The sequence below is a fragment of the Pristiophorus japonicus genome, chromosome 2 (assembly GCF_044704955.1).
Source record: "Pristiophorus japonicus isolate sPriJap1 chromosome 2, sPriJap1.hap1, whole genome shotgun sequence".
NCBI classification, from domain to species: domain Eukaryota; kingdom Metazoa; phylum Chordata; class Chondrichthyes; family Pristiophoridae; genus Pristiophorus; species Pristiophorus japonicus.
In genome coordinates, this window is record NC_091978.1 from 348,439,429 (window position 1) to 348,467,032 (window position 27,604).

The 27,604-nt window shown below is 44.8% G+C and overlaps 1 protein-coding gene across 1 annotated transcript in view; it reads right to left on the minus strand.

The window, feature by feature from the left end:
• The window catches only part of LOC139234891 (serine/threonine-protein kinase 32B-like), a 268,203-nt gene that overhangs the window by 45,600 nt on the left and 194,999 nt on the right, over positions 1-27,604 (minus strand). Inside the window, exon 4 of the mRNA XM_070865743.1 lies at positions 21,624-21,713. Within this exon, the coding sequence (XP_070721844.1) occupies positions 21,624-21,713 (90 nt within the window). The remainder of the gene's footprint in view (positions 1-21,623; positions 21,714-27,604) is intronic.

The window sequence follows — 27,604 nt, forward strand, 5'->3', positions numbered from 1 at the left end:
AATGACACCCTGCACATGAATAATTTCAGTTAATCCAATCCTGTATTCCAAGAACAAAGGATCTAGGAATGAAAAGGGTCCATTTATCCTCTGATCAGACAATTGCCAGGTACGTACTTATTCCATTTCCCTATCTCATTATGTACCATTTTAATTCCATTTATAAATAACTCTAAATGTTCCTTCCTATTACACATTTATGCAACTCTTTTCAAATTCGTTTTAATCTAAGGATAAGAGGTAAGCCATTTAGGACCGAGATGAGGAGAAACTTCTTCACCCAGAGAGTGGTGAACCTGTGGAATTCTCTACCACAGAAAGTTGTTGAGGCCAATTCACTAAATATATTCAAAAATAAGTTAGATGTAGTCCTTACTACTAGGGGGATCAAGGGGTATGGCGAGAAAGCAGGAATGGGGTACTGAAGTTGCATGTTCAGCCATGAACTCATTGAATGGCGGTGCAGGCTCGAAGGGCTGAATGGCCTACTCCTGCACCTATTTTCTATGTTTCTGTGTTTCTATGTTTCTACGTGAGAAGCCAGCCAGCCAGAGCCACAAAGCCGAGCTCCTGCTCAGCCACATGGGTTTCAACAGTGGAAAAATGTATATAGTCAGCCGATTTGTTGAAAAGGGCATTGGTGACCTGTGTGGTGCAATGTGGGCGGCCGTCTGAGCGATGCCACAATTGTCTGCTGCAGATGTTTGGAAGGAACCTGAGGTGAAGAGGTTGAGGGCAAGGTTGGCTTTGGCAGCTACTGCTAAGGGGTGTCCACCTCTTCCTCTGGGCTGCAGGTCTTGCTCCAGCAATGAGCAAATGTCGGTGACCACCCGGTGCGATAGCCTGAGTCTCCTTCGGCACTGCTGCTCTGCCATGTTGAGGAAGCTGATCCTCTGCCTATAGACCCGGTGCTGGGGATATCGCCTCCTGCACGGTGCAGCCCTGCGCAGATGCCTGTGCAGCATGAGGTGGTTCAGGAGAAGGTTGGCACTCTTGTTGTTGGAGTGGCTGGTTCTGCTGCTCCTGCGGCTGTTCCTCCTCAGAATCTGAGGACCGAGGTGAGGCAGCATAAATCGTGCCCATTCTGATTTTAGATATGCCAGCTGCAGTTGAGATGACAGAAGCAATCTGTCAATGGTCAGATATGTTCTTCCAAGAAGGTGACAGTGAACAGAGATTTTACTACAAAGACTTCCAAACTGCATGAAGCTGAAAAGTCTCTTCCAAATACGTCTGAGATTGGAGAGTGAACCGCTGTGAAATGGTAGCTTTTACACCACTTTTGCAGCTTCCACCTGTTGAAACCAATGGAGAGTTGTTGAGAACCCGACACACTTACCTGACATGTTCCCGAGGGACGTGAACCTCGTTAAAAACTTGGCAAAGTCCTTTGGACCCGGTAAAATCCTGCTTAAATAGCTTTAAGCAGCTTCCTAACTAGCACAATTGCCTGATCCACCTAGTGCAAACCACAGCCGGACCCGGCACTTTGGAAACTGACATGGAGGCGGGTTCAGAGCGGAACCCTGTTCCGCTGTCAAACATGGCCCTTTTGACAGTGCACCCGTCTCCAAACCCGCACTCGCAACGCTGTTAAGATTCCGGTCCATCTGTGCATTCAGGGAGTGGAAGCCCCTCCTTTTGAAGTAGTTGAGAGGGTTTTCTGTCAGAGTTTTCAAAACATTTTGGATGCCAACGATTGGACCCTGGGCCTTGTGAAGCCAACTGTAAAACTAGATGGCCCCCATCATCCTGCTGCCTTGCTGTGATGCCAAAAGTGATGAATTCACCAGCTCTGTCAAGGGTGCCAGTCACCTGATGCATGCATGCCTGTACCACAGCCTGGCTGCTATTACAGAGATCCTCTGTGGCTGCCTAACATGAGCCCAAGCCATAAATTTGAGTGCGATTGTCACCTTCAAAGCCACAGAGAGAGCCGTGTGGGCAGATGAGCAAGGCTGCATGTCCTCATGCAGTGGATGGCAGAGCAGACTTTTTAGTGAGGCACAGTCGTCTTATACACATCTCCTCACTAAGGTCCTCATACAACCCGTGCAGCTTGTACAGTTGCCTGTCCATTCTATGCGGGGTTGCAGGGATGGTTAATATCTGCCAGATGCATCCTCCTTTAATGCTAATTGGCTCTCCTTTGTTCCATCCTGTGCTGCCTCTCACCCTCCTCCATGATTGGATAATGCCAGGGTATGCCCATAGGGAATGCTGTACCCGCTCCACAGAAGTCTTCACTGTGGGTGGAGTGAGGGGGAGAAATATCTATTGGTGGTCTCACGCTGTCGGAAGCAGTGAGAGGCAAGTCCAGCTCTGTAAAAGCAGAATGGCAAAAAGAAAATAGCTACAAAAAAGTCATTCCCAGCTACAGAAATTCGAGTGAAACTCTTCAGTCTCAGAAACCCCTCACTGCCGGCTGTTTTAGCTGAGACATGCGACAGCCGCGACTTACAACTCTGAACCTATGACACCCCAAGGGCTTGGTGAGTGTAAAAGCAGGAAATTCAGAATTGCAACGCCACTGGTCCTTATTGTAACAAATTCAAATGAGGTCACTCGGGACTCGGCGGGTGTATCGCGTGAAGGTCCAAAAAGAACGAGTGAAATCGGGGAGGGTGTGCAGTTGGATGGGGGGGGGGGACTGGTGGAGGATTGATTTTAGGATGAAACATTGGAGGAAACAGCTTCCGTCTGATTTTCTTGCCACACAGTTAGTTGCCCTGAGCATGAGTTAAAATGATGCTGCAAGCTGTGTATAAGTGGTTGCTAAGCCGCTTCAGAAATGTGAAAATCTCATTATCCGAGCTAAGTCAGAATTGACTGGATTTGTAGCATTTACACTAATGATGAAGTAACAGAAGATAAATGTCAGCGGGAAACGCATGGGATTTCACACGGAGGATGATTAGCATTTAGAAATCCTAAAAAGCTAAGATCTTCATTTGTATTTTAAACTACTTGACTGTCTCTTTAAGACACAATTACTTATTCAGAATTTAATTTCCCAATCTTGGAAAGCAGGGCATTCCTCAAAAATAGCACAAAGCAAAGCCCTTCAACAAAATAAAGCATTTACTTGAAATGTCAATCACTAAAGATATGCACTGTTTTGAATTCCTGATGACATGCAGCAGCAGCCATGGTAACTGGTGCTGATCTTCATTGCCTGAATGTGTTAGGTTTGACATTCTAATGGACTCATTTACAAAGGATGACCTCAAGAGATACTTTGAACTGCTTGTCTGGAATATCAATTTATTTTCACATTTTCAGAAGAATCGGTATGCAACTGATCTATCACAGCACCCTACTGACTGTATGTTTTTAAAAATTAACCCCACCATCTACAAAGCCCAAGTCAGGAGGGTGATGGAATATTCTCCACTTTCCTGGATGAATGCAGCTCCAACAACACTCAATAAGCTCAACACCATCCAGGACAAAACAGCCCGCTTGATTGGCACCTCATCCACCACCTTAAACATTCACTCCCTCCATCACTGGTGCACCGTGTACCATCTACAAGATGCACTGCAGCAACTCACCAAGGCTTCTTCAGCAGCACCTCCCAAACCCGCGACCTCTACCACCTAGAAGGATAAAGACAGGAGGCGCTTATCGGAACATCACCACTTTCCCCTCCAAGTCACACACAATCCTGACTTGGAACTATAATCGTTGTTCCTTCATCGTCTCTGGGTCAAAATCCTGGAACTCCCTCCCGAACAGCACCTTCACCACAAGGGCTGCAACAGTTCGAGAAGACGGCTCACCATCATCTTCTCAAGGGCAATTAGGGATGGGCAATAAATGCTGGCCTTGCCAGCGATGCCCACATCCTATGAACAAATTTTTTTTTTTAATTCTCGGGATGCGAGCATCACTGGTTAGGCAAGCATTTATTACCCATCCATGGTTACCCTGAGAAGGTGCTGGTGGGCTTTATACTTGACCCACTACAATCTGTGTGGTGTTTTTCTCTCCACAGATGCTGCCTGACCTGCTGAGTATTTCCAGCACTTTCTGTTTTATTTCCTCTATCTTACCTTGCAAAGCACTTCAATGCAGGGATCAATTTGGGGGTAAAAAAACGAGATGAATTCCAAGCAATTTCTTTCAGTGGATTAATTAGGAGACAGATTACTAGACACCATTTGCAAACCTGAAAAATATTAGACTTTCTAATTAGCTTGCTAATAAATTCAATGATTTAATCTTCTTCCTAACTGGATAAGTTGCTGTACATGGAAAAAATAAGTTCCATTATTTCAGAATACTTGCGCCCTGTTAGGGATTAAACAACCCATACCACCTGGAGTCTTCCGGATTGGTAGAGCGAATGAATAGGACCTTAAAAACAGCACTGGCTAAGGCAATCGAGGAGACCGGACAGGAATGGGTTGAGTTACTATCACGAATCTGAATGAAATTAAGAGCTACCCCTAACCGGACTACCAGACTAACCCCCTTTGAACTAATGACAGGAAGAGCCATGAAGCTGCCAGAAGTGCTGGTTACTGGAAGTGATGATGTAGGGCCCTACAAGGATAAGATACGAAGGTTCGTGATGGAACTCTGTAAACAATCACATGAATTACGAGCACAAGCCAGAGACCAACAAATTATTAGGGATCTAGAAAGGGACACGAAGGAACAAAGGGTTCAGGTACCTCAAATAGGGAGCCGGGTCATGGTAAAGATAAATCCTGAAAGACCCGGATTCTCACCAAAATGGACCGTACCCCACCAGGTGATTATGGTTAGTGACACATGCGCTTGCATAGACATGGGAGATGTTGGCAAATGGAAACACTGGATCCAGTTGAAACGATTTGGATCCTAACCAACCAGTGGCCACCGGAAAACGTTGTGTTTTACAGGATCCTATCCCGCCTTGTAGCTGGAACACCCACTGACGTAGAAAGTAACGGACCTCAAGGCCTATATTATAAGACGTCGGAAAACGTTAACTGTGATCCCGATTCAAAAACCCTAATGGTGGTCGTCGGCACAATGGTAGATTTAAATTGTAGCATTGGACTAACGAGCATAACGCAACTTAACAGAGATTCTAACCGACAGTGGGGGTGGAACAATAACAAGGGCATAACATTAGCAGTAAATGAGACCGCAGTATGCTTCATGTTAGAAGAAGAACGAGGAAGTTGCACTCGTGGGGAGGGGATACAGATAAGGTGCACGCCCGTCTTCACTCAATTCTCGGGAAGGCCATGACAAGGGGATACCAGGTGGAAGATATGTCCGGCCTCCCCGTGCGTGGGTATGGACCAGTGGTGTTGGGACATCGTTGTCCGAGATAGACCCCCCACCGCTGCCCCGACAATCGCCCTGGGGACAACAACTCTTCTCAGCACAACCACGCAAGCTCTCCCCATGTGCCCGTCCATAAAGACTGGAGCCAAAGGGGGGCTAGTAATAAAGGAATCTAAGCAAAGGATATATTTTGGGGTGCGTCAGCGACTACTTATGGTAGTCCTAAACCTAACGGATATCATCCTTCCTAGCTTCTGTGGAAATGAAACTCTAAGTCTATACCAGAACCTGACACAACGGATCCTCGAAGGCCCGCAATCCACTACCCTGAGAACAGAAAAAAGTCGAACGAAAAGGAGAATACTGGAAACACTAGACACGGGCTATGCAACGGGGGTTGCAACGAAGAATTCTATAGACCTGTATGCAATAGACGACCGGGTTAACACCTTAACGCAAATATTAAGGGGTTTATTGGGGAGGGAAATAGATAGCCAAGCCCTACAAGCGCGGTTGGGAGATGGCGCGGAAGAATTACAAGTGGCCCACACATTACAGGAACATGCCAAGACCATAAATTTGATCCACGCAATGGGGAACGACCTAAGTAAATGATTAAAAGCTGTGATAGTTTGCTCCGGGTATGGGGCTTGGATACTGAGTGAGGTACAACATAATCTGCAGCAACTCCAGAACGGGTACATACCAGATTGGATCCCGAACGGCATATTTAATAATTGGACTCTAGACAAAAACATGAACAACACGTGCGAGGTACGGACAAATAGTTACGCATGGGTGCCAAAATTTAGATGTATTACTCGACATGTGAATATGATCGGATTCGTGTTATCAATACCACAGTATGACGTAACAAAGAGAGTCCCCTTATACCAAACCGACAATATCGATGAAGTAAGAAACCGAACACCCTCCAGACAAGTGATTAAAATTAACAATAGTACCAAAGGCATTGACATAACCGACTGCTATAAAAATAACCAAGTGATTTTATGCCGAGGTACGCTAAGAATGACGGGTGATGATTGCGGATTCCACCAAACAAACGATGCATGCTGAGTATCACTTCTCTTGAACGTGATTCCGAAACAATCGCTGCTCCACAAGGGAATGGAGATTGGTGCGTGAGCACAGGAGCAGCCAAGCTGACAATTAAGAGCAGGGGAGGAGTCACCCCCTGTGTCATCACCAACCCTAACTTCTGTTTCAGGCCCATGGGAAAAATAGACATAAATGGATACCACATACATCCCGAGACAACGGAAATCATCCACGGAACGGTCACGGATACCGTTCGAGAAGGGTACAAGGAGGCAGTTTGGGAACCGCAAGGAAAGCAGATACCCGAATTAAGTGAGGAACAATTACAATTGGTGCAAGGAATCCAAAACCAAAGACGACAATATATCCGGCTGATGGAAGAAATAGACAACCTACAAAGAGACACGAACGCGATGCTGGCCGACCAGCCTTGGTACTCAAAACTGGAACATTGGACTTAATATTCAGACCCACCCATGGATAAGGATTATATCACATGTACTTGTAGTAATACAGGCCCTGGTCCTGATGGTGCTGGTAGGGTTAACCTGTGTACAAATTAAACAGGCCAAACGACATGTTAGGGCACGCACTATGATTAAGACAATAAGGGATGAAAATTTAAACAGTCCTGCAGGAAGGACTTACCTTATATAGCCCTGCGGGAGAAGTCACAGGAAGTCCTGAAGTTTGGGAGATGACAACCCAGGCGAACGGACATATCTGGAACTTGCCCACAGGGAAGTAGTTTCCGGGATATATGGCCTACTTGGCATATAGCCAAGGGCCACAGCGGGGAATTGTAAGAGAAAATTGGCATTAGCAGAATAAGCGAAATAAGGTTTAAAGTGCCGGCTTCTACATCGGCTCAGCAAAAGGGACAGAAGGTCTGTGGCTGGCCTCACACATTCTAACATATTGCAGTACCAAGGACCCAGAGGCCTCTAATTCAACATTGATGTACTAGAACACTAGATAACATTAAGGCACGTCCAGTCCGACAAAATAAGACACCCATGGAAGACTCTAAACAGATACTGATAAGACTCTGTGAAAAGACTCTAAACAGACTTTTAGGCGCCATGTACAATCAGCAAATTCTAACCCAATGAGGTCATCCCAGTTAAGGTCTAAGGTTGCCTTGAGATCCAGGTCTGTCAATCCAAAATATTACTGATAAGGTAACCCAATTAGAGTTAGAGGGAGGTCGTACCGAGGAGCGATGGGATCTATGAAATGTATAAATGATGTACCATTTTGCTATTCGGGGAAGATCTCCACTCACGGGCAGCTGTGATGAGAAGTGTTCCCGGACGTCCGCAATTAAAGATTGTTATACCTTGCCATCCGTCTCCGTCTAATAACTTCGAGAGCTGCTACGCGGGTTGGGACGAGCGTCGACCCTTTATATCAGAGGGCTCGCTCGTGGAAGAGAAACCTTCCCATTTTTCCCCTTCAGTTCAGAATCTGAAAACTGTTAGATTAGATTGTATTGCACTGCCTTCATAACCACATCACAAATTAAATGGCCCTGAAATTCCGGTGGGAGGTTTCCTTCGGACGAACGCCTCCGAACCGAAATGTTTCTACGAATGTACCTGGTGGTCCCGGAAGCGCCTTGGATTCCGGTCAGAGGCATTCTTTCCCCATGCTTCGCAGCGCGTCCACAGCTTCTAGATATGGACGGAGAAGCTGGAGTCACGTGGGCCTGAACCACCAATCACGGTACAGTATTCTCATTGATAGTAATGGGAACTCCGATTTTACGAGTTCCCATTACTATCAATGAGAATAACCCCCTAAAACACCCAAACACAACATAATAAATTAAAAAAACACCACATATATAAAAAATTAATTGAAATTAAAGTTAATTAAATGTTTTAGAAAAACAAAGATATTTTGGGGATTTAAAAAAAATGTGTTAATAGGGGTTAAAATAAACTTACCTTAGTGGACAGGGTTTTTACTATAAAAATGTGTATTTAAATTTTATTTTTATATGTTTTAAAACTCTTACGCTGGTAAAGTAGTCTATGCACTTGCTTTTACCAGGCGTAAAAGTTTGAAGGCCACTCGCTGGGCAAGAGATGGGCAAATAGCCCAATCTCTCCTGCACGGATGTCCTTCTCCCGGGGATGCGGAAGATCTGTACGGAGAAATCTTGACAGATTGGAAAAGCCGGTTGTCGATGCATGTACATCGCATCCCAAAAAAATGACTTTTGCAAGGTCTCGCCGGGTCTGTGCGCACTTTGTACAGATCCGGCAAGGCCGGAATTTCAGGGCCATTATGTTTTCCTTTCTTGTTAGGAATTTGCTGCAACAAACAATAAAAATCAGATGTATTTTGGAGGTTCAGTTATTGGGCCTAAAATTACGGCCTCGCCGGGTGCGGAAGAACTGCACACGGACAAGGCGAAGCCTCGCAAAAGGCAGTTTTCGGGGCGCGATGCACATGCGCCGAAAACCGGCTTTTCCGATGTGTCAAGACTTCTCCGTACAGATCCTCCGCATCCCCGGAAGAAGAACATCCGTGCGGGAGAGATTGGGTTATTTGCACAATTCATGCCCAGCGATTGTCCTTCAAACTCTTACGCTATGCGCCTGCTTTTACCAGGCGTAAGAATTTTTAAATATATAAAAATTAAATTTAAATACACATAGTAAAAACCCTGTACATTAAGATAAGTTTATTTTAAACCCTATTAAAACACATTTAAAAAAATTCCCCAAAATATATATTTTTTCTAAAACATTTAATTAACTTTAATTTCAATTAATTTTAAATATGTGAGGTGTTTTTTAAATTTATTATGTTGTGTTTCTTGTTTTAGGGATTGTTGCTAATAATGGGAACTCGGAGAAATGGAGTTCCCATTATCAATGAGAATACTGCAGAGTGATTGGTAGTCCAGGCCCACGTGACTCCAGCTTTTCCGTACGTACAGGGAAGTCCTCTTCCTGTAAGCTACTCATCGAATGAAGGCCTCTGACCGCAATCGAAGGCGAATCTGGGACCACCAGGTATTTTCATTAAAACATTTTGGGTGGGAGGCATTCGTCCGAAGGAAGCCTCCGACTGGAATTTTACCCCCATTATGTTAACAGTTTAAAGGAGTTAAAATATGTGCTCTGCACAGAAACACATCCTTTGCAAAGATGTTTACTAACCTTTGTTCTGGAGACTGTCAGTTTAACCGTATCAAAACCCTTTAAGATCTCAAGATTGAAAAGTTGTACAAGCCTCCTTTCAACTCCAGAGAGTTCCTTCAGTCACTCACGATCACTTCTTACTGTTTGCTTTACTTGCCTGGCAGCCTTTGTCACAACATGAAACTTTTCCCTGATGTACCAGATTCTTTGATTCCTGAAGATCACATTCAGCATTCAGCAATCTCTCTCAGACAAGCCACATATTGTGACCATTTATGCCAGTTCCAAAAAATGGAGGTCTTCCTAGTCTTTATCTCTTTCACCATATTCATCCTCTATTTCACGAGATCAAGGCTTCTTCGACTTTTTACATAATTTGACATTTTTGAGTCAGTTCGGCTTAAATGAATCCTAGGATGCATTTCTACCTCACTGAAGCCTTTAAATGTGATTATTGCTAATACCCTCCATGTGTCAGCCGCCACCCTACTTAACTTTCATCTGTATGTCTTCCAGGCAGTCTGTCCGCACCTGATTCCAGTACCAATCTCTGACCCAGTAGGTGTTGGCACCAGAACCGGATTAAGGGCCTAATGGGCCTGGGGGAAACTGATCCAAATGTGCCTATAGTTATGTTTGTTCATGTTCATTACATTACGTATATGATTCTGATTGTGAGTATGAAAACATAGGCTGGTATATTCAACAATGAAAGCATATATTCTGTATCAAGTAGGTATATATTCTGGTTCTGGTAACATTGCAATACTAGATTCCTATACATATATGCAAATTTCTCTCAATAACATGTGAAATAAAACAAGCGATATATTCTGTTCTGTATATCGGTACATTAGTGTATATAGGTGAATAGGTGATTGCGGGAGGAGCTCCTCGGCCACAGGAAGAAGTCAATTGAGGAGAACTCTAGCGACAACTTTCCCAGTGGCTGATAAAACGGAGATTCGCCTGTAGTTGCCGCAGTCGGACTTGTCCCCTTTTTAAAAAATAGTCACAATCACTGCGTCTCTGAGATCTCCCAGCATACTCTCCTCCCTCCAGATGAGAGAAATGAGGTCATGTATCCGTGCCAACAGCGTCTCTCCGCCATATTTTAACGCCTCAGTAGGGATTCCATCTGCACCCGTAGCCTTATTATTCTGCAGCTGTTTAATGGCTTTGCCTACCTCATGCAACGTTGAAGTTTCACTGAGTTGGTGGCGGGTCGCATGCTGTGGGATGGAGTCGAGAATACTCGAGTCAAAGGCAGAGTCTCGATTGAGGAGATCTTCAAGGTGCTCCTTCCATCGGGCCCTGACAGCCTCGGTGTCCTTGATGAGTGTTTCCCCGTTCTTGGTCAGGAGAGGGGTGGGGCCTTGGGAGTTTGGACCGTCGGTGGCCTTGACTCCAGTGAAGAATCCTCGCATATCGTGGCTGTCGGTCAGTTGTTATATCTCCTGTGCTTTCTCCATACACCACCTGGTCTTTAGGTCCCGGGTTTTTTGTTGGACCTGAGCCTTGAGCCGTCTGTAATGTTGTTTTGCAGCTCCCGAGTTGGGTTGTTGCTTGAGGCTCAGAAATGCTTTGCGCTTGCGATCTATTAGTTCTTCGATCTCCTGATCATTTTCATCAAACCAGTCCTGATGTTTTCTGGTTGAGTGACCAAATGTCTCTTCACAGGCACCGGTTATAGAGGCCTGGAGGGCAGACCAAGCGCTGTGGGCATTCAGCATCTAAGGGTCATCAAGACACGCCAGATTGGCTGTGAGGCGCTGGCTGTATAGGGCTCTCTTAGCTGGGTCTCTAAGTACCCCAGCATTAACTTTTTTGCAGAACTGCTTCTGCTGTCCACTCTGCTTTGGGGCAATGTTAATGTTGATGATGGATCGGATTAGGCGGTGGTCCGTCCAACAGTCGTCAGTTCCTTTCATGGCGCGGGTGATGCGCACATCCTTGCGATCCCTGGCTCGGACGATAACATAGTCAAGCAGGTGCCAGTGTTTGGAGCGAGGGTGTTGCCACGATGCATTGTATTTGTCCCTCTAGCAGAACAGGGTGTTGGTTGTGAGGAGTTCATGTTCGAGACATTTTGTCACAACGAGTGCCATTTCCAATGTCTCAGGAGCCTCTTATCAACAAAGGCAGACATTGATGTGGAGATTCAACATCGCCTCCAGTGTGCCAGTGTAGCCTTCGGCCGTCTGAGGAAAAGAGTGTTTGAAGACGAGGCCCTCAAATCTACCACCAAGCTCATGGTCTACAGAGCTGTAGTAATACCCACCCTCCTGTATGGATTTGAGGCATGGATGATGTATAGAAGGCACCTCAAGTCGCTGGAGATATATCGCCAACGATGTCTCCGCAAGATCCTGCAAATCCCCTGGGAGGACAGGCGCACCAACATCAGTGTCCTTGACCAGGCCAACATCTCCATTGTTGAAGCACCGACCACACTCGATCAGCTTCGCATAGGTCGCATGCCAGATATGAGACTACCTAAGCAAATGCTTTATGTGGAGCTCCATCGTGGTAAACGAGCCAAAGGAGGACAGCGGAAATGTTATAAGAACACCCTCAAAGCCTCCCTGGTAAAGTGCAACATCACCACTGACACCTGGGAGACCCTGGCCGAAGACCGTCCGAGATGGAGAAAGTGCATCCGGGAGGGCGCTGAGCTCTTCGAGTCTCAACGCAAAGAGCGTGAAGAGGCCAAGCGCAGGCAGCGGAAGGAGCACGCGGCAAACCAGTCCCACCGATCTCTTCCCTCGACGAATGTCTGTCCCACCTGTAACAGACTGTTCAGCCATCAAAGAACTCACTTTGGGAGTGGAGGCACAGCCAAGGGGGTAAGTGATTGGCTGGTGATTGGCTGGTGACTGGTGAGTAGTTTTTCTTTTTTCTCTTCGAGAACAGTGAGTAAACTTCAGCAATGTTGTTGCCAATTTAAGTGTATCTAAGGGTTAAGTCATGGCAGGAGAGCTCGGTCACGTGATATGCTCCTCCTGTACCATGTGGGAACTCAGGAACACTTCCAGTGTCCCTGACGACTACGTGTGCGGGAAGTGTATCCGCCTCCAGCTCCTGACGGTCCGTGTTGCGGAATTGGAGCTGAGGGTGGATTCACTCTGGAGCATCCACGATGCTGAGAATGACGTGAGTAGCACGTGTAGCGAGTTGGTCTTACTGCAGGTGCAGGGTCCACAGCCAGATAGGGAATGGAAGACCAGCAGGAAGAGCAGTGCAAGGAAGGTAGTGCAGGGGTCCCCTGCAGTCATCCCCCTGCAAAACAGATACACCGCTTTGAGTACTTTTGAGGGGGATGATTCATCAGGGGAGGGCAGCAGCAGCCCAAGTTCATGGCACTGTGGCTGGCTCTGCTGCACAGGAGGGCAGGAAAAAGAGTGGGAGAGCGATAGCAATAGGAGATTCAATCGTAAGGGGAATAGATAGGCGTTTCTGCGGCCGCAACTGAGATTCCAGGATAGTATGTTGCCTCCCTGGTGCAAGGGTCAAGGATGTCTCGGAGCGGTTGCAGGACATTCTGAAAAGGGAGGGTGAACAGCCAGTTGTCGTGGTGCACATTGGTATCAACGATATAGGTAAAAAAAGGGATGAGGTCCTACGAGACGAATTTAAGGAGTTAGGAGCTAAATTAAAACGTAGGACCTCAAAAGTAGTAATCTCAGGATTGCTACCAGTGCCATGAGCTAGTGAGAGTAGGAATCGCAGGATAGCTCAGATGAATACTTGGCTTGAGCAGTGGTGCAGCAGGGAGGGATTCAAATTCCTGGGGCATTGGAACCGGTTCTGGGGGAGGTGGGACCAGTACAAACCGGACGGTCTGCACCTGGCCAGTGCCGGAACCAATGTCCTAGGGGGAGTGTTTGCGAGTGCTGTTTGGGAGGATTTAAACTAATATGGCAGGGGGATGGGAACCAATGCAGTGAGACAGAGGGAAACAAAATGGAGACAAAAGCAAAAGACAGAAAGGAGATGAGTAAAAGTGGAGGGCAGAGAAACCCAAGGCAAAAAAACAAAAAGGGCCAAAGTGTAATAAAAAGGCAAGCATGAAAGCTCGGTGCCTCAATGTAAGGAGTATTCGGAACCCAGGAGAGGGCTCTGAGCTAGTTAGAGTGGGTGAGAACTCAGATGAACAGGACCCCAAGAAAGAATGCAAAAGGCAGGAGGCAACAGAGCAGAGTAGCACTGGGGTAAGTGTAAACCACAAGGTGACAGGAAGGGACAATATGTATGAATATAAAGGGGCTGCAAGAGGGGTCAAAACTAAAAGTCATGGTTTAAAAACTAGTATTAAAACACTCTACCTAAAGTCACACAGCATTCGAAATAAAGTAAATGAGTTGACGGCACAAATCATTACAAATGGGTATGATTTGGTGGCCATTACAGAAACGTGGTTGCAGGGTGGCCAAGACTGGGAATTAAACATACAGGGGTATCTGACAATTTGGAAAGATAGACAAAAAGGGAAACAAGGTGGGGTAGCTCTGTTAATAAAGGGTGATATCAGGGCAGTTGTGAGAGACAATATTGGCTCTAATGAACAAAATGTTGAATCATTGTGGGTGGAGATTAGAGATAGTAAGGGGAAAAAGTCACTTGTGGGTGTAGTTTATAGGCCCCCAAATAATAACTTCATGGTGGGGCGGGCAATAATCAAGGGAATAATGGAGGCATGTGAAAAAGGAATGGCAGTAATCATGCGGGATTTTAACCTACATATCGATTGGTCAAATCAAATCGCACGGGGTAGCCTTGAGGAGGAATTCATAGAATACATACGGGATTGTTTCTTAGAACAGTATGTTATAGAACCTACAAGGGAGCAAGCTATCTTAGATCTGGTCCTGTGTAATGAGACAGGAATAATAAACGATCTCCTAGTAAAAGATCCTCTTGGAATGAGTGATCACAGTATGGTTGAATTTGTAATACAGATTGAGGGTGAGGAAGTAGTGTCTCAAATGAGCATACTATACTTAAACAAAGGGGACTACAGTGGGATGAGGGCAGAGTTGGCTAAAGTAGACTGGAAACATAGACTAAACGGTGGCACAATTGAGGAACAGTGGTGGACTTGTAAGGAGCTCTTTCATAGTGCGCAACAAAGATATATTCCAGTGAAAAAGAAGGGTGGTAAGAGAAGGGATAACCAGCCGTGGATAACCAAGGAAATAAGGGAGAGTATCAAATTAAAAACCAATGCATATAAGGTGGCCAAAGTTAGTGGGAAACTAGAAGAGTTGGAAAATTTTAAACGACAGCAAAGAATGACTAAGAAAGCAATAAAGAAAGGAAAGATAGATTACGAAAGTAAACTTGCGGCAAACATAAAAACAGATAGTAAAAGCTTTTACCTATAAACAAAACGGAAAAGAGTGACTAAAGTAAATGTTGGTCCCTTAGAAGATGAGAAGGGGGATTTAATAATGGGAAATGTGGAAATGGCTGAGACCTTAAACAATTATTTTGCTTCGGTCTTCACAGTGGAAGACACAAAAACCATGCCAAAAATTGCTGGTCACAGGAATGTGGGAAGGGAGGACCTTGAGATAATCACTATCACTAGGGGGGTCGTGCTGGATAGGCTAATGGGACTCAAGGTAGACAAGTCCCCTGGTTCTGATGAAATGCATCCCAGGGTATTAAAAAAGATGGCGGAAGTTATAGCAGATGCATTCGTTATAATCTACCAAAATTCTCTGGGCTCTGGGGAGGTACCAGCGGATTGGAAAGCAGCTAATGTAACACCTCTGTTTAAAAAAGGGGGCAGACAAAAGGCAGGTAACTATAGGCCGGTTAGTTTAACATCTGTAGTGGGGAAAATGCTTGAAGCTATCATTAAGGAAGAAGTAGTGGGACATCTAGATAGGAATAGTGCAATCAAGCAGACGCAACATGGATTCATGAAGGGGAAATCATGTTTAACTAATTTAGTGGAATTCTTTGAGGATATAACGAGCATGGTGGATAGAGGTGTACCGATGGATGTGGTGTATTTAGATTTCCAAAAGGCATTCGATAAGGTGCCACACAAAAGGTTACTGCAGAAGATAAAGGTATGCGGAGTCAGAGGAAATGTATTAGCATGGATCGAGAATTGGCTGGCTAACAGAAAGCAGAGAGTTGGGATAAATGGGTCCTTTTCGGGTTGGAAATCGGTGGTTAGTGGTGTGCCACAGGGATCGGTGCTGGGACCACAACTGTTTACAATATACATAGATGACCTGGAAGAGGGGACAGAGTGTAGTGTAACAAAATTTGCAGATGACACAAAGATTAGTGGGAAAGCGGGTTGTGTAGAGGACACAGAGAGGCTGCAAAGAGATTTAGATAGGTTAAGCGAGTGGGCTAAGATTTGGCAGATGGAATACAATGTCGGAAAATGTGAGGTCATCCACCTTGGGAAAAAAAAAAGTAAAAGGGAATATTATTTGAATGGGGAGAAATTACAACATGCTGCAGTGCAGAGGGACCTGGGGGTCCTTGTGCATGAATCCCAAAAAGTTAGTTTGCAGGGCAGCAGGTAATCAGGAAGGCGAATGGAATGTTGGCCTTCATTGCGAGAGGGATGGAGTACAAAAGCAGGGAGGTTCTGCTGCAACTGTATAGGTTATTAGTGAGGCCGCACCTGGAGTACTGCGTGCAGTTTTGGTCACCTTACTTAAGGAAGGATATACTAGCTTTGGAGGGGGTACAGAGACGATTCACTAGGCTGATTCCGGAGATGAGAGGGTTACCTTCTGATGATAGATTGAGCAGACTGGGTCTTTACTCGTTGGAGTTGAGAAGGATGAGGGGTGATCTTATAGAAACATTTAAAATAATGAAAGGGATAGACAAGATCGAGGCAGAGAGGTTGTTTCCACTGGTTGGGGAGACTAGAACTAGGGGGCACAGCCTCAAAATACGGGGGAGCCAATTTAAAACCGAGTTGAGAAGGAATTTCTTCTCCCAGAAGGTTGTGAATCTGTGGAATTCTCTGCCCAAGGAAGCAGTTGAGGCGAGCTCATTGAACGTATTCAAATCACAGATAGATAGATTTTTAACCAATAAGGGAATTAAGGGTTACGGGGAACGGGCGGGTAAGTGGAGCTGAGTCCACGGCCAGATCAGCCATGATCTTGTTGAATGGCGGAGCAGGCTCGAGGGGCTAGATGGCCTACTCCTGTTCCTAATTCTTATGTTCTTATGTTCTTATAAGTCTTCCTCGATTCCGAGGGACTGCCTATGATGATAGGTACTTCTGTATATAGGTATAAACAAGTGAATCTAGCCTGTATGAGCAAGTATATATTGTGTAGATATTTTACAAGATAACATTGCAAGACTTCCTATAGGCAAATTTCTCAATGATGTCTCCCATTTCAATAGTAGCGAACAAGTCATGTTCAATACACAGAAGTGAAAGGGCATTCAGTTGGATTTGGCCCATCATTGACCGAATTTGATTTGTCACTCTCTTGAGCACAGAAAACAATTGTTCTCCGCTACATCATCATCATAGGCAGTCCCTCGAAATCGACTCCACTCCATAAGTGAGTTCTCAGGTGACTGTAGAGTCCAATATGGGAATTACAGTCTCTGTCACAGGTGGAACAGACAGTCGTTGGAGGAAAGGTTGAGTGGGGAGCCTGGTTTGCCGCACGCTCCTTCCGCTGCCTGCATTTGATTTCTGCATGCTCTTGGCAACAAGACTCGAGGTGCTCAGCGCCCTCCCGGATGCTCTTCCTCCACTTAGGGTGGTCTTGGGCCAGGGATTCCCAGCTGTCGGTGGGGATGTTGCATTTTATCAAGGAGGCTTTGAGGGTATCCTTGAAATGTTTCCTCTGCCCACCTGGGGCTCGCTTGCCATGTAGGATTTCCGGGTAGAGCGCTTGGTTTGGGAGTCTTGTGTCGGGCATGTGAACAATGTGGCTTACCCAACAGAGCTGGTCGAGTGTGGTCAGTGCTTCGAAGCTGGGGATGTTGGCCTGATCGAGAACACTAACGCCGGTACATCTGTCCTCCCAGGGGATTTGCAGGATCTTGCGGAGACATCGTTGGTGGTATTTCTCTCGCGTTTTGAGGTGTCTACTGTATATGGTCCACGTCTCTGAGCCATACAGGAGGGCGGGTATCACTACAGCCCTGTAGACCATAAGCTTGGTGCCAAATTTGAGGGCCTGATCTTCGAATACTCTCTTCCAGCACAGACCCAATCCACATCCGGACCGGGGTCAAGCAGGGCTGCATCATCGCGCCAACTCTCTTCTCGATCTTCCTCGCTGCAATGCTCCATCTCACACTCAACAAGCTCCCCGCTGGAGTGGAACTAAACTATAGAACCAGTGGGAACCTGTTCAACCTTCGTCACCTGTCCACTACAGTTCATAATTATCAGGGACAGGTACATCCGAAGAGCAATTGAAATATTAGGAAATGTAACACATAGTCCATTGTCACTGATCAGTCTGTGCATTTGAAGTTCCCTGCTTTCTCTGGCATTATTTTTTTCCCGACATTTATTTGGTGGGTCTTTGTTCTTTGGTGTGCCTGGGGCTGCAGTCCCATCCGCCCCATGGTTCAATCTGCCCCATGGTTCAATCCGCCCCATGGTTCAATCCGCCCCTGGTTGGCAGGCGTACACCAAACTTTAACAAAGATAGGCGGATCATAAGAGATCAATTTATTAACATACAGTGGGAATAATCATGGTCACAGTGAACTGGCAGAGCTTATCGCCTGCCCATTATAGAAATCGAGGACCGGTCATGAGCATGGTGATCCACTCTGCCAGTTTACTGCCCAGTGAAGCTGAAAATGTACCACAGCAAGACAAAGTTTATAAATGTGTGCTCCTGCCACGGAGATCCACCGGCAGGAATTCGGGTGTAGAATTCAACAGGCCCTGTCGGACGGTTCATCCATTAAAATCAATAAATGAAAAACATGGCAAAGTCCACTGACACCGGAATTCCCGACATCCATTCCCAGTGGATGAAACTCCATCCTGAGAGCACAAGTTTGTAAAGTTGACTTCACTGTGTGTTACTAAATAAAGGGCTCTAGTGCATATATTATATATTTGGGTTTTTTTTACACAGAAGGTTATTAGGACATGGATTGCTCAAGCCGAAACAGCTTTTAAAAGGAAAGTAGATAAATGTCTGAAGCAGAACATTTTAAAGGGTTATAGGGAAAAGACAGGGGAATGAGACAACGCTTAATTTCCCCCCTCCCCTTCACTCAGCAACTCCTTTCTAGAGTACAGTTCCTTGGGAATTGGTTGCTCTCTGGTCCCTTGCTCATGTATGAGTCAACAGGCTGTTCGATGATGGAGAACACTATAGCTGCACTTGATCCCATCCTCACTTGATGTCCATGTCTACACATGTCCAGCAGGGGCATTGGGTAACAATCATATCATTTTTAGTAACATGTTTTTCCTACGAAAATCTATGACATTGGTATCGACATCTCGGTGGAGGAACTTGCCTTAGAGCAAAATAAGATTTTTGTAATCTATTATCACAAAGAGAGCTCTTTATAACTTGCTTCTGTGTGAATTGATAAGTGTGCATTGGCTGCTTTGAAAACTGATGGAACGCTTAATAAAAGGCTAACAGAAAAAGTACCTCAGTTACCCAAACTTAAATGTTCTGCTTAGTCAGACTCACAAGGTCGATGATCTAGGTTATGAATACCAAAGACTGCAATAGTGGCTTGCGTTTCAAGACATTTAATTCATATGTCACTTATCTACTGGCGTAGAATGCTATGTATGGACACTTCATGGTTCTAGGATCCATACTTTCTGTTTTAATATATTAAATATAACTTTCACATGGTTAAGACTTTTTCATACAAGTTCAATCAATAGCTTTTTAATAGTTACAATACAACTTTTCATAGCATTGAAATCTGTCTAAAGTCGATCAGAGTTTTGTCAAAACTGAAATATAAGAAAGCCATTCATGAGCTTTTCTGATCACTACCCTGCTGCTTTGATTTTGTTCCCCAATCAGAATCCCCCATGGCGACCAGTGGAGACATCCCAAGCAAGTCATGCGGTAAAAGAATGTGGTCTGTGCCCACCTGCTGGTACCCGCCAGGCAGCGGTAAACATACCTCAATTTGGCAGACGTTTAATGTATGTGGCAGCTTTAAGACCCAAAGGAAGTTGGGATAGCATGACAGATGGCATCAAATATGTGAATGTCTGACTAACTGTCACGCTGGATGTTTCCTCGGAAGCACGCCAATCACAGTATGCCGTGCTTTGATGGCACTGATAGAAGGTTGATCGGCAATCAAACTAGCCTGATGGATTGCAATAGCCAACATATCTGCAGGCTTTGGCACACCTACCTGGCAGTGCCTATTTGAAACTGTTTCCACAAATTGAGTCAGCAGATAGCCGAATGCAAAGCTGAACCATCTGCTTCAAGAACCACTGTAGTTACCATGCTGCATAAGGCTGGCACATCCAATGACAGTAAAGGTTTTATTTTCTTGTAACATGCTGCAATGGTGACATGAGGTGGTGTCCTGGAGTAGCAAAGCGAGCAATCCTGTTAGCAACCCTCTCCCGCAGCAACCATCAAACAAGGGGTCAGAGGCTGGGCTGCTCTGTCACCTGTAGTGTAATTTTCCTTCATTTTTGCCTGTTGTGTTTTTAGTCTCCATCTCCTTCATCCTTGACAAAGGCAGCTAAAGGCTTGAGATGCCTTTTGGACCGCTTCAGAAGCTTTCAGAATCCTGGCTTTGCTGAAACTTGACTCAGTGTGGCAACATCTTTGCAGTGTCTGAAGCCTTCCCACCTGACTATACTTTCCACTATCAGGCCTGCCGAAACCATTGTGGTACCCTCTCTCAACCATATTTATCATACCTCCGTTCTCCTTAAAGCTCTCCCTCTCCTACCCAAAGTATAATTAGAAACATAGACATAGAAAGTAGGTGCAGGAGTAGGCCATTCTGCCCTTCGAGCCTGCAACACCATTATTTTATTAAATAAAAAACATTTAAACTGAACATTTGTCTGAAATCATTAGTATTTCTGTAAAAACCAACCCCTCCCCCGCTTCTCCTCCCCACCTCTACCCCTTCCCCTTCCCCTCCTGACTTCAAGCCGCCTGGCTGAGGAACTCCTCAGGCGATGCTTCATTGGGGGGGGGGGGGGGGGGAGCGGGGATGACGGTCGAACCACTGCTTGGACGGATAAGGGAGAGGACGGTCCCAAGGTGGGAACGTGCTCCGAGCCAGAAGCAAGATGTTGCTGCTGGCTCTCATGTGTGGTTGGCAATGGGGGGCTGCGGCACCTTGGGGTGCAGTGCAGCGCTCTGGGACCACTGGGAGCCCTCTGCCACCAGCGTTCCTGGCTACCAGTTCCAGGGCCTCCACCATCCCTTCCTTGTTATATCTTATTTGTTGGACAAAAACTCAGTGCCAACTATGTTCTTGGTGCTTATTAGCTTTTTGCTGCTGGTGAATCTCCCTTGTGCCTCCCACAACAGCCAAACAAGCACACACCAAAGCCAAACACGCCTTCAGTCCCTCTGAGCTCCCTCTCTTTCTGTCTCCTCTTCTGTGCATGTTATGATGACCCTTGACCTCCTGAATCGCGGGAATCGAGCATTGCCATGCCATTGCTAAGGATAGCAACACTTTACGGCAGAAAGTTAAAAAAATTTAACGCTACCGCCCATTTCATTTTGCTTGCGGTAACGCCCATTTTAAAAAATGGAGACTAGGTGCTTTGAGAATGGGCGAGAAGCCGGCGATCTGAAAACCCTTTTTTACTGCCCATGCCAGAAATAACGCCCATTTTGGGGCGATAAGCACAAAAGTGGAAAATCTAGCCCTTTGAGTCTCTTCGCCGGGAGCATGCGGAATCCAAGTACAAACAGAGGAAGGAACGTACGACAATTCAAGCACCCCACCCACCCATCTGCCCCACCTGTGACAGAGACTGTAGATCCCTCATTGGTCTCATTAGTCACCTTAGAACTCATTTTAGTGTGGAAGCAATTCATCCTTGACTCCGGGGGGCTGCCTAAGAAGGGGATTTTTATCACTTAGTTCTTATGAAAAGTAAGTATTAATTATCATACTGCTTACCCATGTAAGGCTTGGTCCCAGCCATAGATGTGGCTTTTTCGGAATCCTTCACCACAGTTGCTATGTTGAAATCAGTGATGTGAACATGCCCTTCAAAAAAAAATGCTGATTTTAGTTTAAATGGAAATTCTCCCTAAAAACAAATGATGCAAGTAAGTAAATGTACATTTTATCCACCAATATTGAATGCAATCATTTGGTCTGTAGTTAAGTTTGTAAAGATTTGATGAACAAATAGTTTAAAAGTTGGATGCAATAGGAAAGAATATTTTTGACAGATTGGACAATTTGTTCTCAAGATGTAGGCTCCCATCCAATTCAATTTCCAAGAATTGCTCGAACACTGACTCTGGGAGGTTAATGGATTTCTGAACAGGGGATGGGAGCTTTGGAGCAATGATGCCTTAAACACAATTCTAAGTCTGCTTGGGTCACAACGATGCAGGGATAACAGACAAGAAATTACGTATTTTTATGTGAATTCCTATATGAAAACTTCAGCCACCAAGGACACGCTGTCACTTAAGGTAAAGTCTTTGCTTTAGTGTCTTGGCCTCGGGCACTATCACATCACAAGGATCAAATTCTCTCGACAATAATAACAATAATATAAAAACTAATGATCTGAAACCTCTAATTTAATTTCCTTTCCTAATACTACAAAGGTAATTAAAAAAAAAACATCAACTTCATCTAAACTGAATTTTCTAGTCTGCATGATGCATTAATGAATAATTTCCTACCGATGCTGACATTTAGTATCAAGACAACCAAAATTGCTACCTTCACTAATTTTAATTAAAAAAGATACACAAGTTAAAAAAATGCATGAATGTATATAGAAAATACTAACAGTCTATTCAGTCGTGTCTTTAGTAATGTTTTGACCACTGTTCCTCCTTCAAAAGTTAATTAAAAAGTTAGAAAAAAATCTTTTTCTCCATTAAGGCCTTATAAATGAAGAACATCTGAAGTTTCACAAATCAAAACAAATCATTATTTCACTTCAGGCCCGAAGCAGCATTTGTGAGTAACAAGATTGAACTATTCCCAGAACAGTGACAGAAATAAATAGTACAGCTGATATTTTTTATCAAAGAACTAGAACGTAAAGGCCATTAATGAATACAGTGCAAGCTATAGTCACAGTGAATAATGTTATTGAATACACATAATATAGTATGTGTGTTTAATGTGTCTTCCTTGTGCATTTACCTCTTAGCGCAAATTCCCTGAGTGTACCAGTAATACAGGCGGTGATCAGGTGACAGGGCTGCTTCTCATTGATTTTGCTCAGTGCCATATTATGCAGCAGGTCCTGGTTTCAACATGTCAACACAGAATGCTTTTACAAATCTTTTTAAATGACCTTGAAGCATCATTTCCTGGGTCATTTGCTGCAAATGCACCAATATCATTAAGCACTCATTTTAAACTGATGCTGGAGAGAAGGATTGTGAAGACATTTGGATGAGTGTACTCTTAAAGGTGAATGTGTTTATTACCCACATAAGTTAACTTTCCTGAAATAATCAGTGTATAGGAGGATTTTTTAGTTGCAAATTTCAATTGCATGGACTTTTGCTTTGTGTTTTGGCCTATTATTAGATTTTTACATTTTTTTGGTGCCATATTTTGCATATTTACTTGATGGCAGCACAACCATAATTAAGATGAGGAGGTTCCCACTGTTTATATCTCCATATATGTTCTCCTTTTGAAGCAGGATCTGCAGAAGGTTGAAAGAGAGGTGCATTTACATCGGAGGCAGATAACCTGCACCATTTCTATCCAACCACCTCCGTCTACAGACCAAGGTACAGCTACTTAAATACATCTGATGGGGCTACCTTTGCTGCCTATTCTTCACCAGCGAGACCACAACAGAATTATTCTGCCTTCTCAGGCTAGTCCTTCAGATAGGTTCCATGCTAGCAACCACTCAGTCAGTGGCTGTCAAAGTGACCACAACCGTGAACGTTTAAGATACAGGATTGTTTCAAGCAACCACAGGGGCTATAAACCAAACATCTCAATCAGTAGTACAAAAATGCATTAAATAGTTGACAGGTATCACATTGAAAGCAACTAGCTCTTTCTGTGTGACAGGTTTCCCAAAAGTGCAAGGTATTATTGATGGCCTGCATATAACTATACTGCCCCCTATAGCCCTTGCAAACAGAAAGAAGTTCCATCCCATTAATATGTAGCTGGTCGGTGTCCATATCTGACTTCTCCGAGATCATCAGTGGAAAAAGACACCGAGGAAATTTTCGGACCCCATATGGTCAGCATGTTCCAAGTGAGCCGGAAGCTGGGGGGCTGAGGCTCAAGGATATTGGGGCTTGGGCCTCATCAGCAAATTTCTGTTGTGCTGTGGTCGCCCATTATACCTTTGGCAGTGTACTGGCCTCCAATTTGGGCCAGCCAGCTGGACAATAGTGGAACTCAGGTAAATCCTGGGAGGAGGGCAAGGAGGAGAACAGGATGGAGGCCACTGCAGAGCCAAGAGGGAAGTTGAATTTCAAAACCATACCTTTTTGGTTGACAGCCGCTGGTTAGGTTGCAACAAGTATTTGAAAACCTGAGCTGAAAACACCCACTCGGGGTCCTTATGCAGGTGTAAGGCCTATCAATTATATATGCAAGGGGCCTAATGCCTGTTTCAGGCAGCCACCGGGGATACCTGGAAAACCGTAACACAGGGGTAGATTAGGCGCTGGACATAGCGGCCCGAAATTGGTCCCTTTTGCTCTTGTTTTCCACCCAGCAAATGGGCGCAATGAGGACCAATTTCTCTTCGTGAGACTGGACCTGAAAACGCCCTTCCAAACCGCAGCTGCCGAAAGGAAAAGTCTTAAGATAGGCATAAATGAATTTCACTTAATTTCCTGTTCCACTAAAAAAACAAACAGTCCTATTTCCTATAGAATGGACCGACGCACTCTCCCCAGCACTGACTTCCACCCATAAGAACATAAGAAATAGGAGCAGGATTAGGCCATTCAGCTCCTCAAGCCTGCTCTGTCATTCAATAAGATCAAGGCTGATCTGATCATGGACTCAGTTCCACTTCCCTGCCCGCTCCCCATAAACTTTTACCCCCTTATCTCTCAAAAATCTGTCCATCTCCGCCTTAAATATATTCAAAGACCCAGCCTCCACAGCTCTCTGAGGCAGAGAATTCCATTGACTTACAACCCTTTGAGAGAAGAAATTCCTCTTTATCTCAGTTTTAAATGGACGGCCCCTTATTCTGAGACTATGTCCCCTAGTTTTAGTTTCCCTTAGGAGTAGAAATATCCTTTGTGCATCCATCTTGTCGAACCCCCTCATTATTTTATATGTTTCGATAAGATCACCTCTCATTCTTCTGAACTCTAATGTGTATAGGTCCAACCTACTCAACCTATCTTCATAAGTCAATCCTCTCATCTCCGGAAGCAACCTCGTATCCAATGCAAGTATATCTTTCCTTAAATAAGGAGACCAAAACTGTACACAGTACTCTAGGTGTGGCCTTACCTATACCCTGTACAGTTGTAGCAGGATTTCTTTGTTTTTATACTCTATCCCCCTTGCAAGAAAGGGCAACATTCCATTTGCCTTCCTGATTATTTGCTGTACCTGCATACTAACTTTTTGTGATTCATGCACAAGGATCCCCAGATCCCTCTGTACTGCAGCACTTTGCAATTTTTCTCCATTCTCACATTTTCCCACATTATACTTCACCTGCCAGATTTTTGCCCACTCACTTAGCCGATCTATATCACTTTGCAGATGTTTTGAGTTCTCCTCGCAGTTTGCTTTCCCACCCATCTTTGTATCATCAGCAAACTTGGCTACATTACACTCGGTCCGTTCATCCAAATCATTAATATAGATTGTAAATTGTTGAGGATCCAGCACCGATCCCTGTAGCACCCCACTAGTCACTGTTTGCCAATCAGAAAATTACCCATTTATCCCCGACTCTCTGTTTCTTGTTATTAGCCAATCCTCGATACATGCTAATATATTACCCCCTACCCAGTAAACTTTTATCTTGTGCAATAACCTTTTATGTGGCACCTTATTGAATGCCTTCTGGAAATCCAAATACATCACATCCACTGGTTCTCCCTTATCCACCCTGCTCGTTACATTCACAAAGAGCTCCAGCAACTTTGTCAAACATGATTTCCCTTTCATAAATCCATGCTGGCTTGATCCATGCTTGATTGAATTATGCTTTTCCAAATGACCTGCTACTGCTTCCTTAATAATGGACTCTAGCATTTTTCCAATGATAGATGTTAGGCTAACTGGTCCATAGTTTCCTGCTTTTTGTCTGCCTCCTTTTTTAAACCCAATCTCAACTATCATGGATACCATCCATTTCTCTGCTACTACCTTATTAACATAGAAACATAGAAAAGAAGTGCAGGAGTAGGCCATTTGGCCCTTCGAGCCTGTACCACCATTCAATAAGATTATGGCTGATCATTCAGCTCAGTACCTTTTTCCTGCTTTCTCGCCATACCTTTTGACCCCTTTAGCCGTAAGGGCCATATCTAACTCCCTCTTGAATATATCCAATGAACTGGCATCAACAACTCTCTGCAATAGGGAATTCCACAGGTTAACAACTCTCTGAGTGAAGAAGTTTCTCCTCATCTCAGTCCTAAATGGCTTACCCATTATCCTTAGACTATGTCCCCTGGTTCTGGACTTCCCCAACATCGGGAAATTCTTCCTGCATCTAACCTGTCCAATCCCGTCAGAATTTTATATGTTTCTATGAGATCCCCTCTCATCCTTCTAAACTCCAGTGAATACAGGCCCAGTTGATCCAGTCTCTCCTCATATGTCAGTCCTGCCATCCCGGGAATCAGTCTGGTGAACCTTCGCTGCGCTCCCTCAATAGCAAGAACGTCCTTCCTCAGATTAGGAGACCAAAACTGAACACAATATTCCAGGTGAGGCCTCACTAAGGCCCTGTACAACTGCAGGAAGACCTCCCTGCTCCTATACTCAAATCTCCTAGCTATGAAGGCCAACATGCCATTTGCCTTCTTCACAGCCTGCTGCACCTGCATTCCAACTTTCAATGACTGATGTACCATGACACCCAGGTCTCATTGCACCTCCCCTTTTCCTAATCTGCCACCATTCAGATAATTTTCTGCCTTCGTGTTTTTGCCACCAAAGTGGATATCCTCACATTTATCCACATTATACTGCATCTGCCACTCGTTTGCCCACTCACCTAACCTGTCCAAGTCACCCTGCAGCCTTTTAGCGTCCTCCTCACAGCTCACACTACCACCCAGCTTAGTGTCATCTGCAAACTTGGAGATATTAAACTCAATTTCCTCACCCAAATCATTAATGATTGTTGTAAATAGCTGGTGTCCCAGCACTGAGCCCTGTGCACCCCACTAGTCACTGCCTGCCATTCTGAAAAGGACCCGTTTATCCCGACTCTCTGCTTCCTGTCTGCCAACCAGTTTTCTATCCACGTCAGTACATTACCCCCAATTCCATGTACTTTAATTTTGCACACCAATCTCTTGTGTGGGACCTTGTCAAAAGACTTTTGTAAGTCCAAATACACCATATCCACCAGTTCTCCCTTGTCCACTCTACCAGTTACATCCTCAAAAAATTCTAGAAGATTTGTCAAGCAGGATTTCCCTTTCATAAATCTATGCTGACTTGGACCGATCTCATCACTGCTTTCCCAATGTGCTGCTATTTCATCTTTAATAACTGATTCCAACATTTTCCCCGATGTCAGGCTAACCGGTCTATAATTACCCGCTTTCTCTCTCCCTACCTTTTTAAAAAGTGGTGTTACATTAGCTACCCTCCAGTCCATGGGAACCAATCCAGAGTCGAGAGACAGTTGGAAAATGATCACTAATGCATCCACTATTTCGAGGGCTACTTCCTTAAGTACTCTGGGATGCAGACTATCAGGCCCCGGGGATTTATCG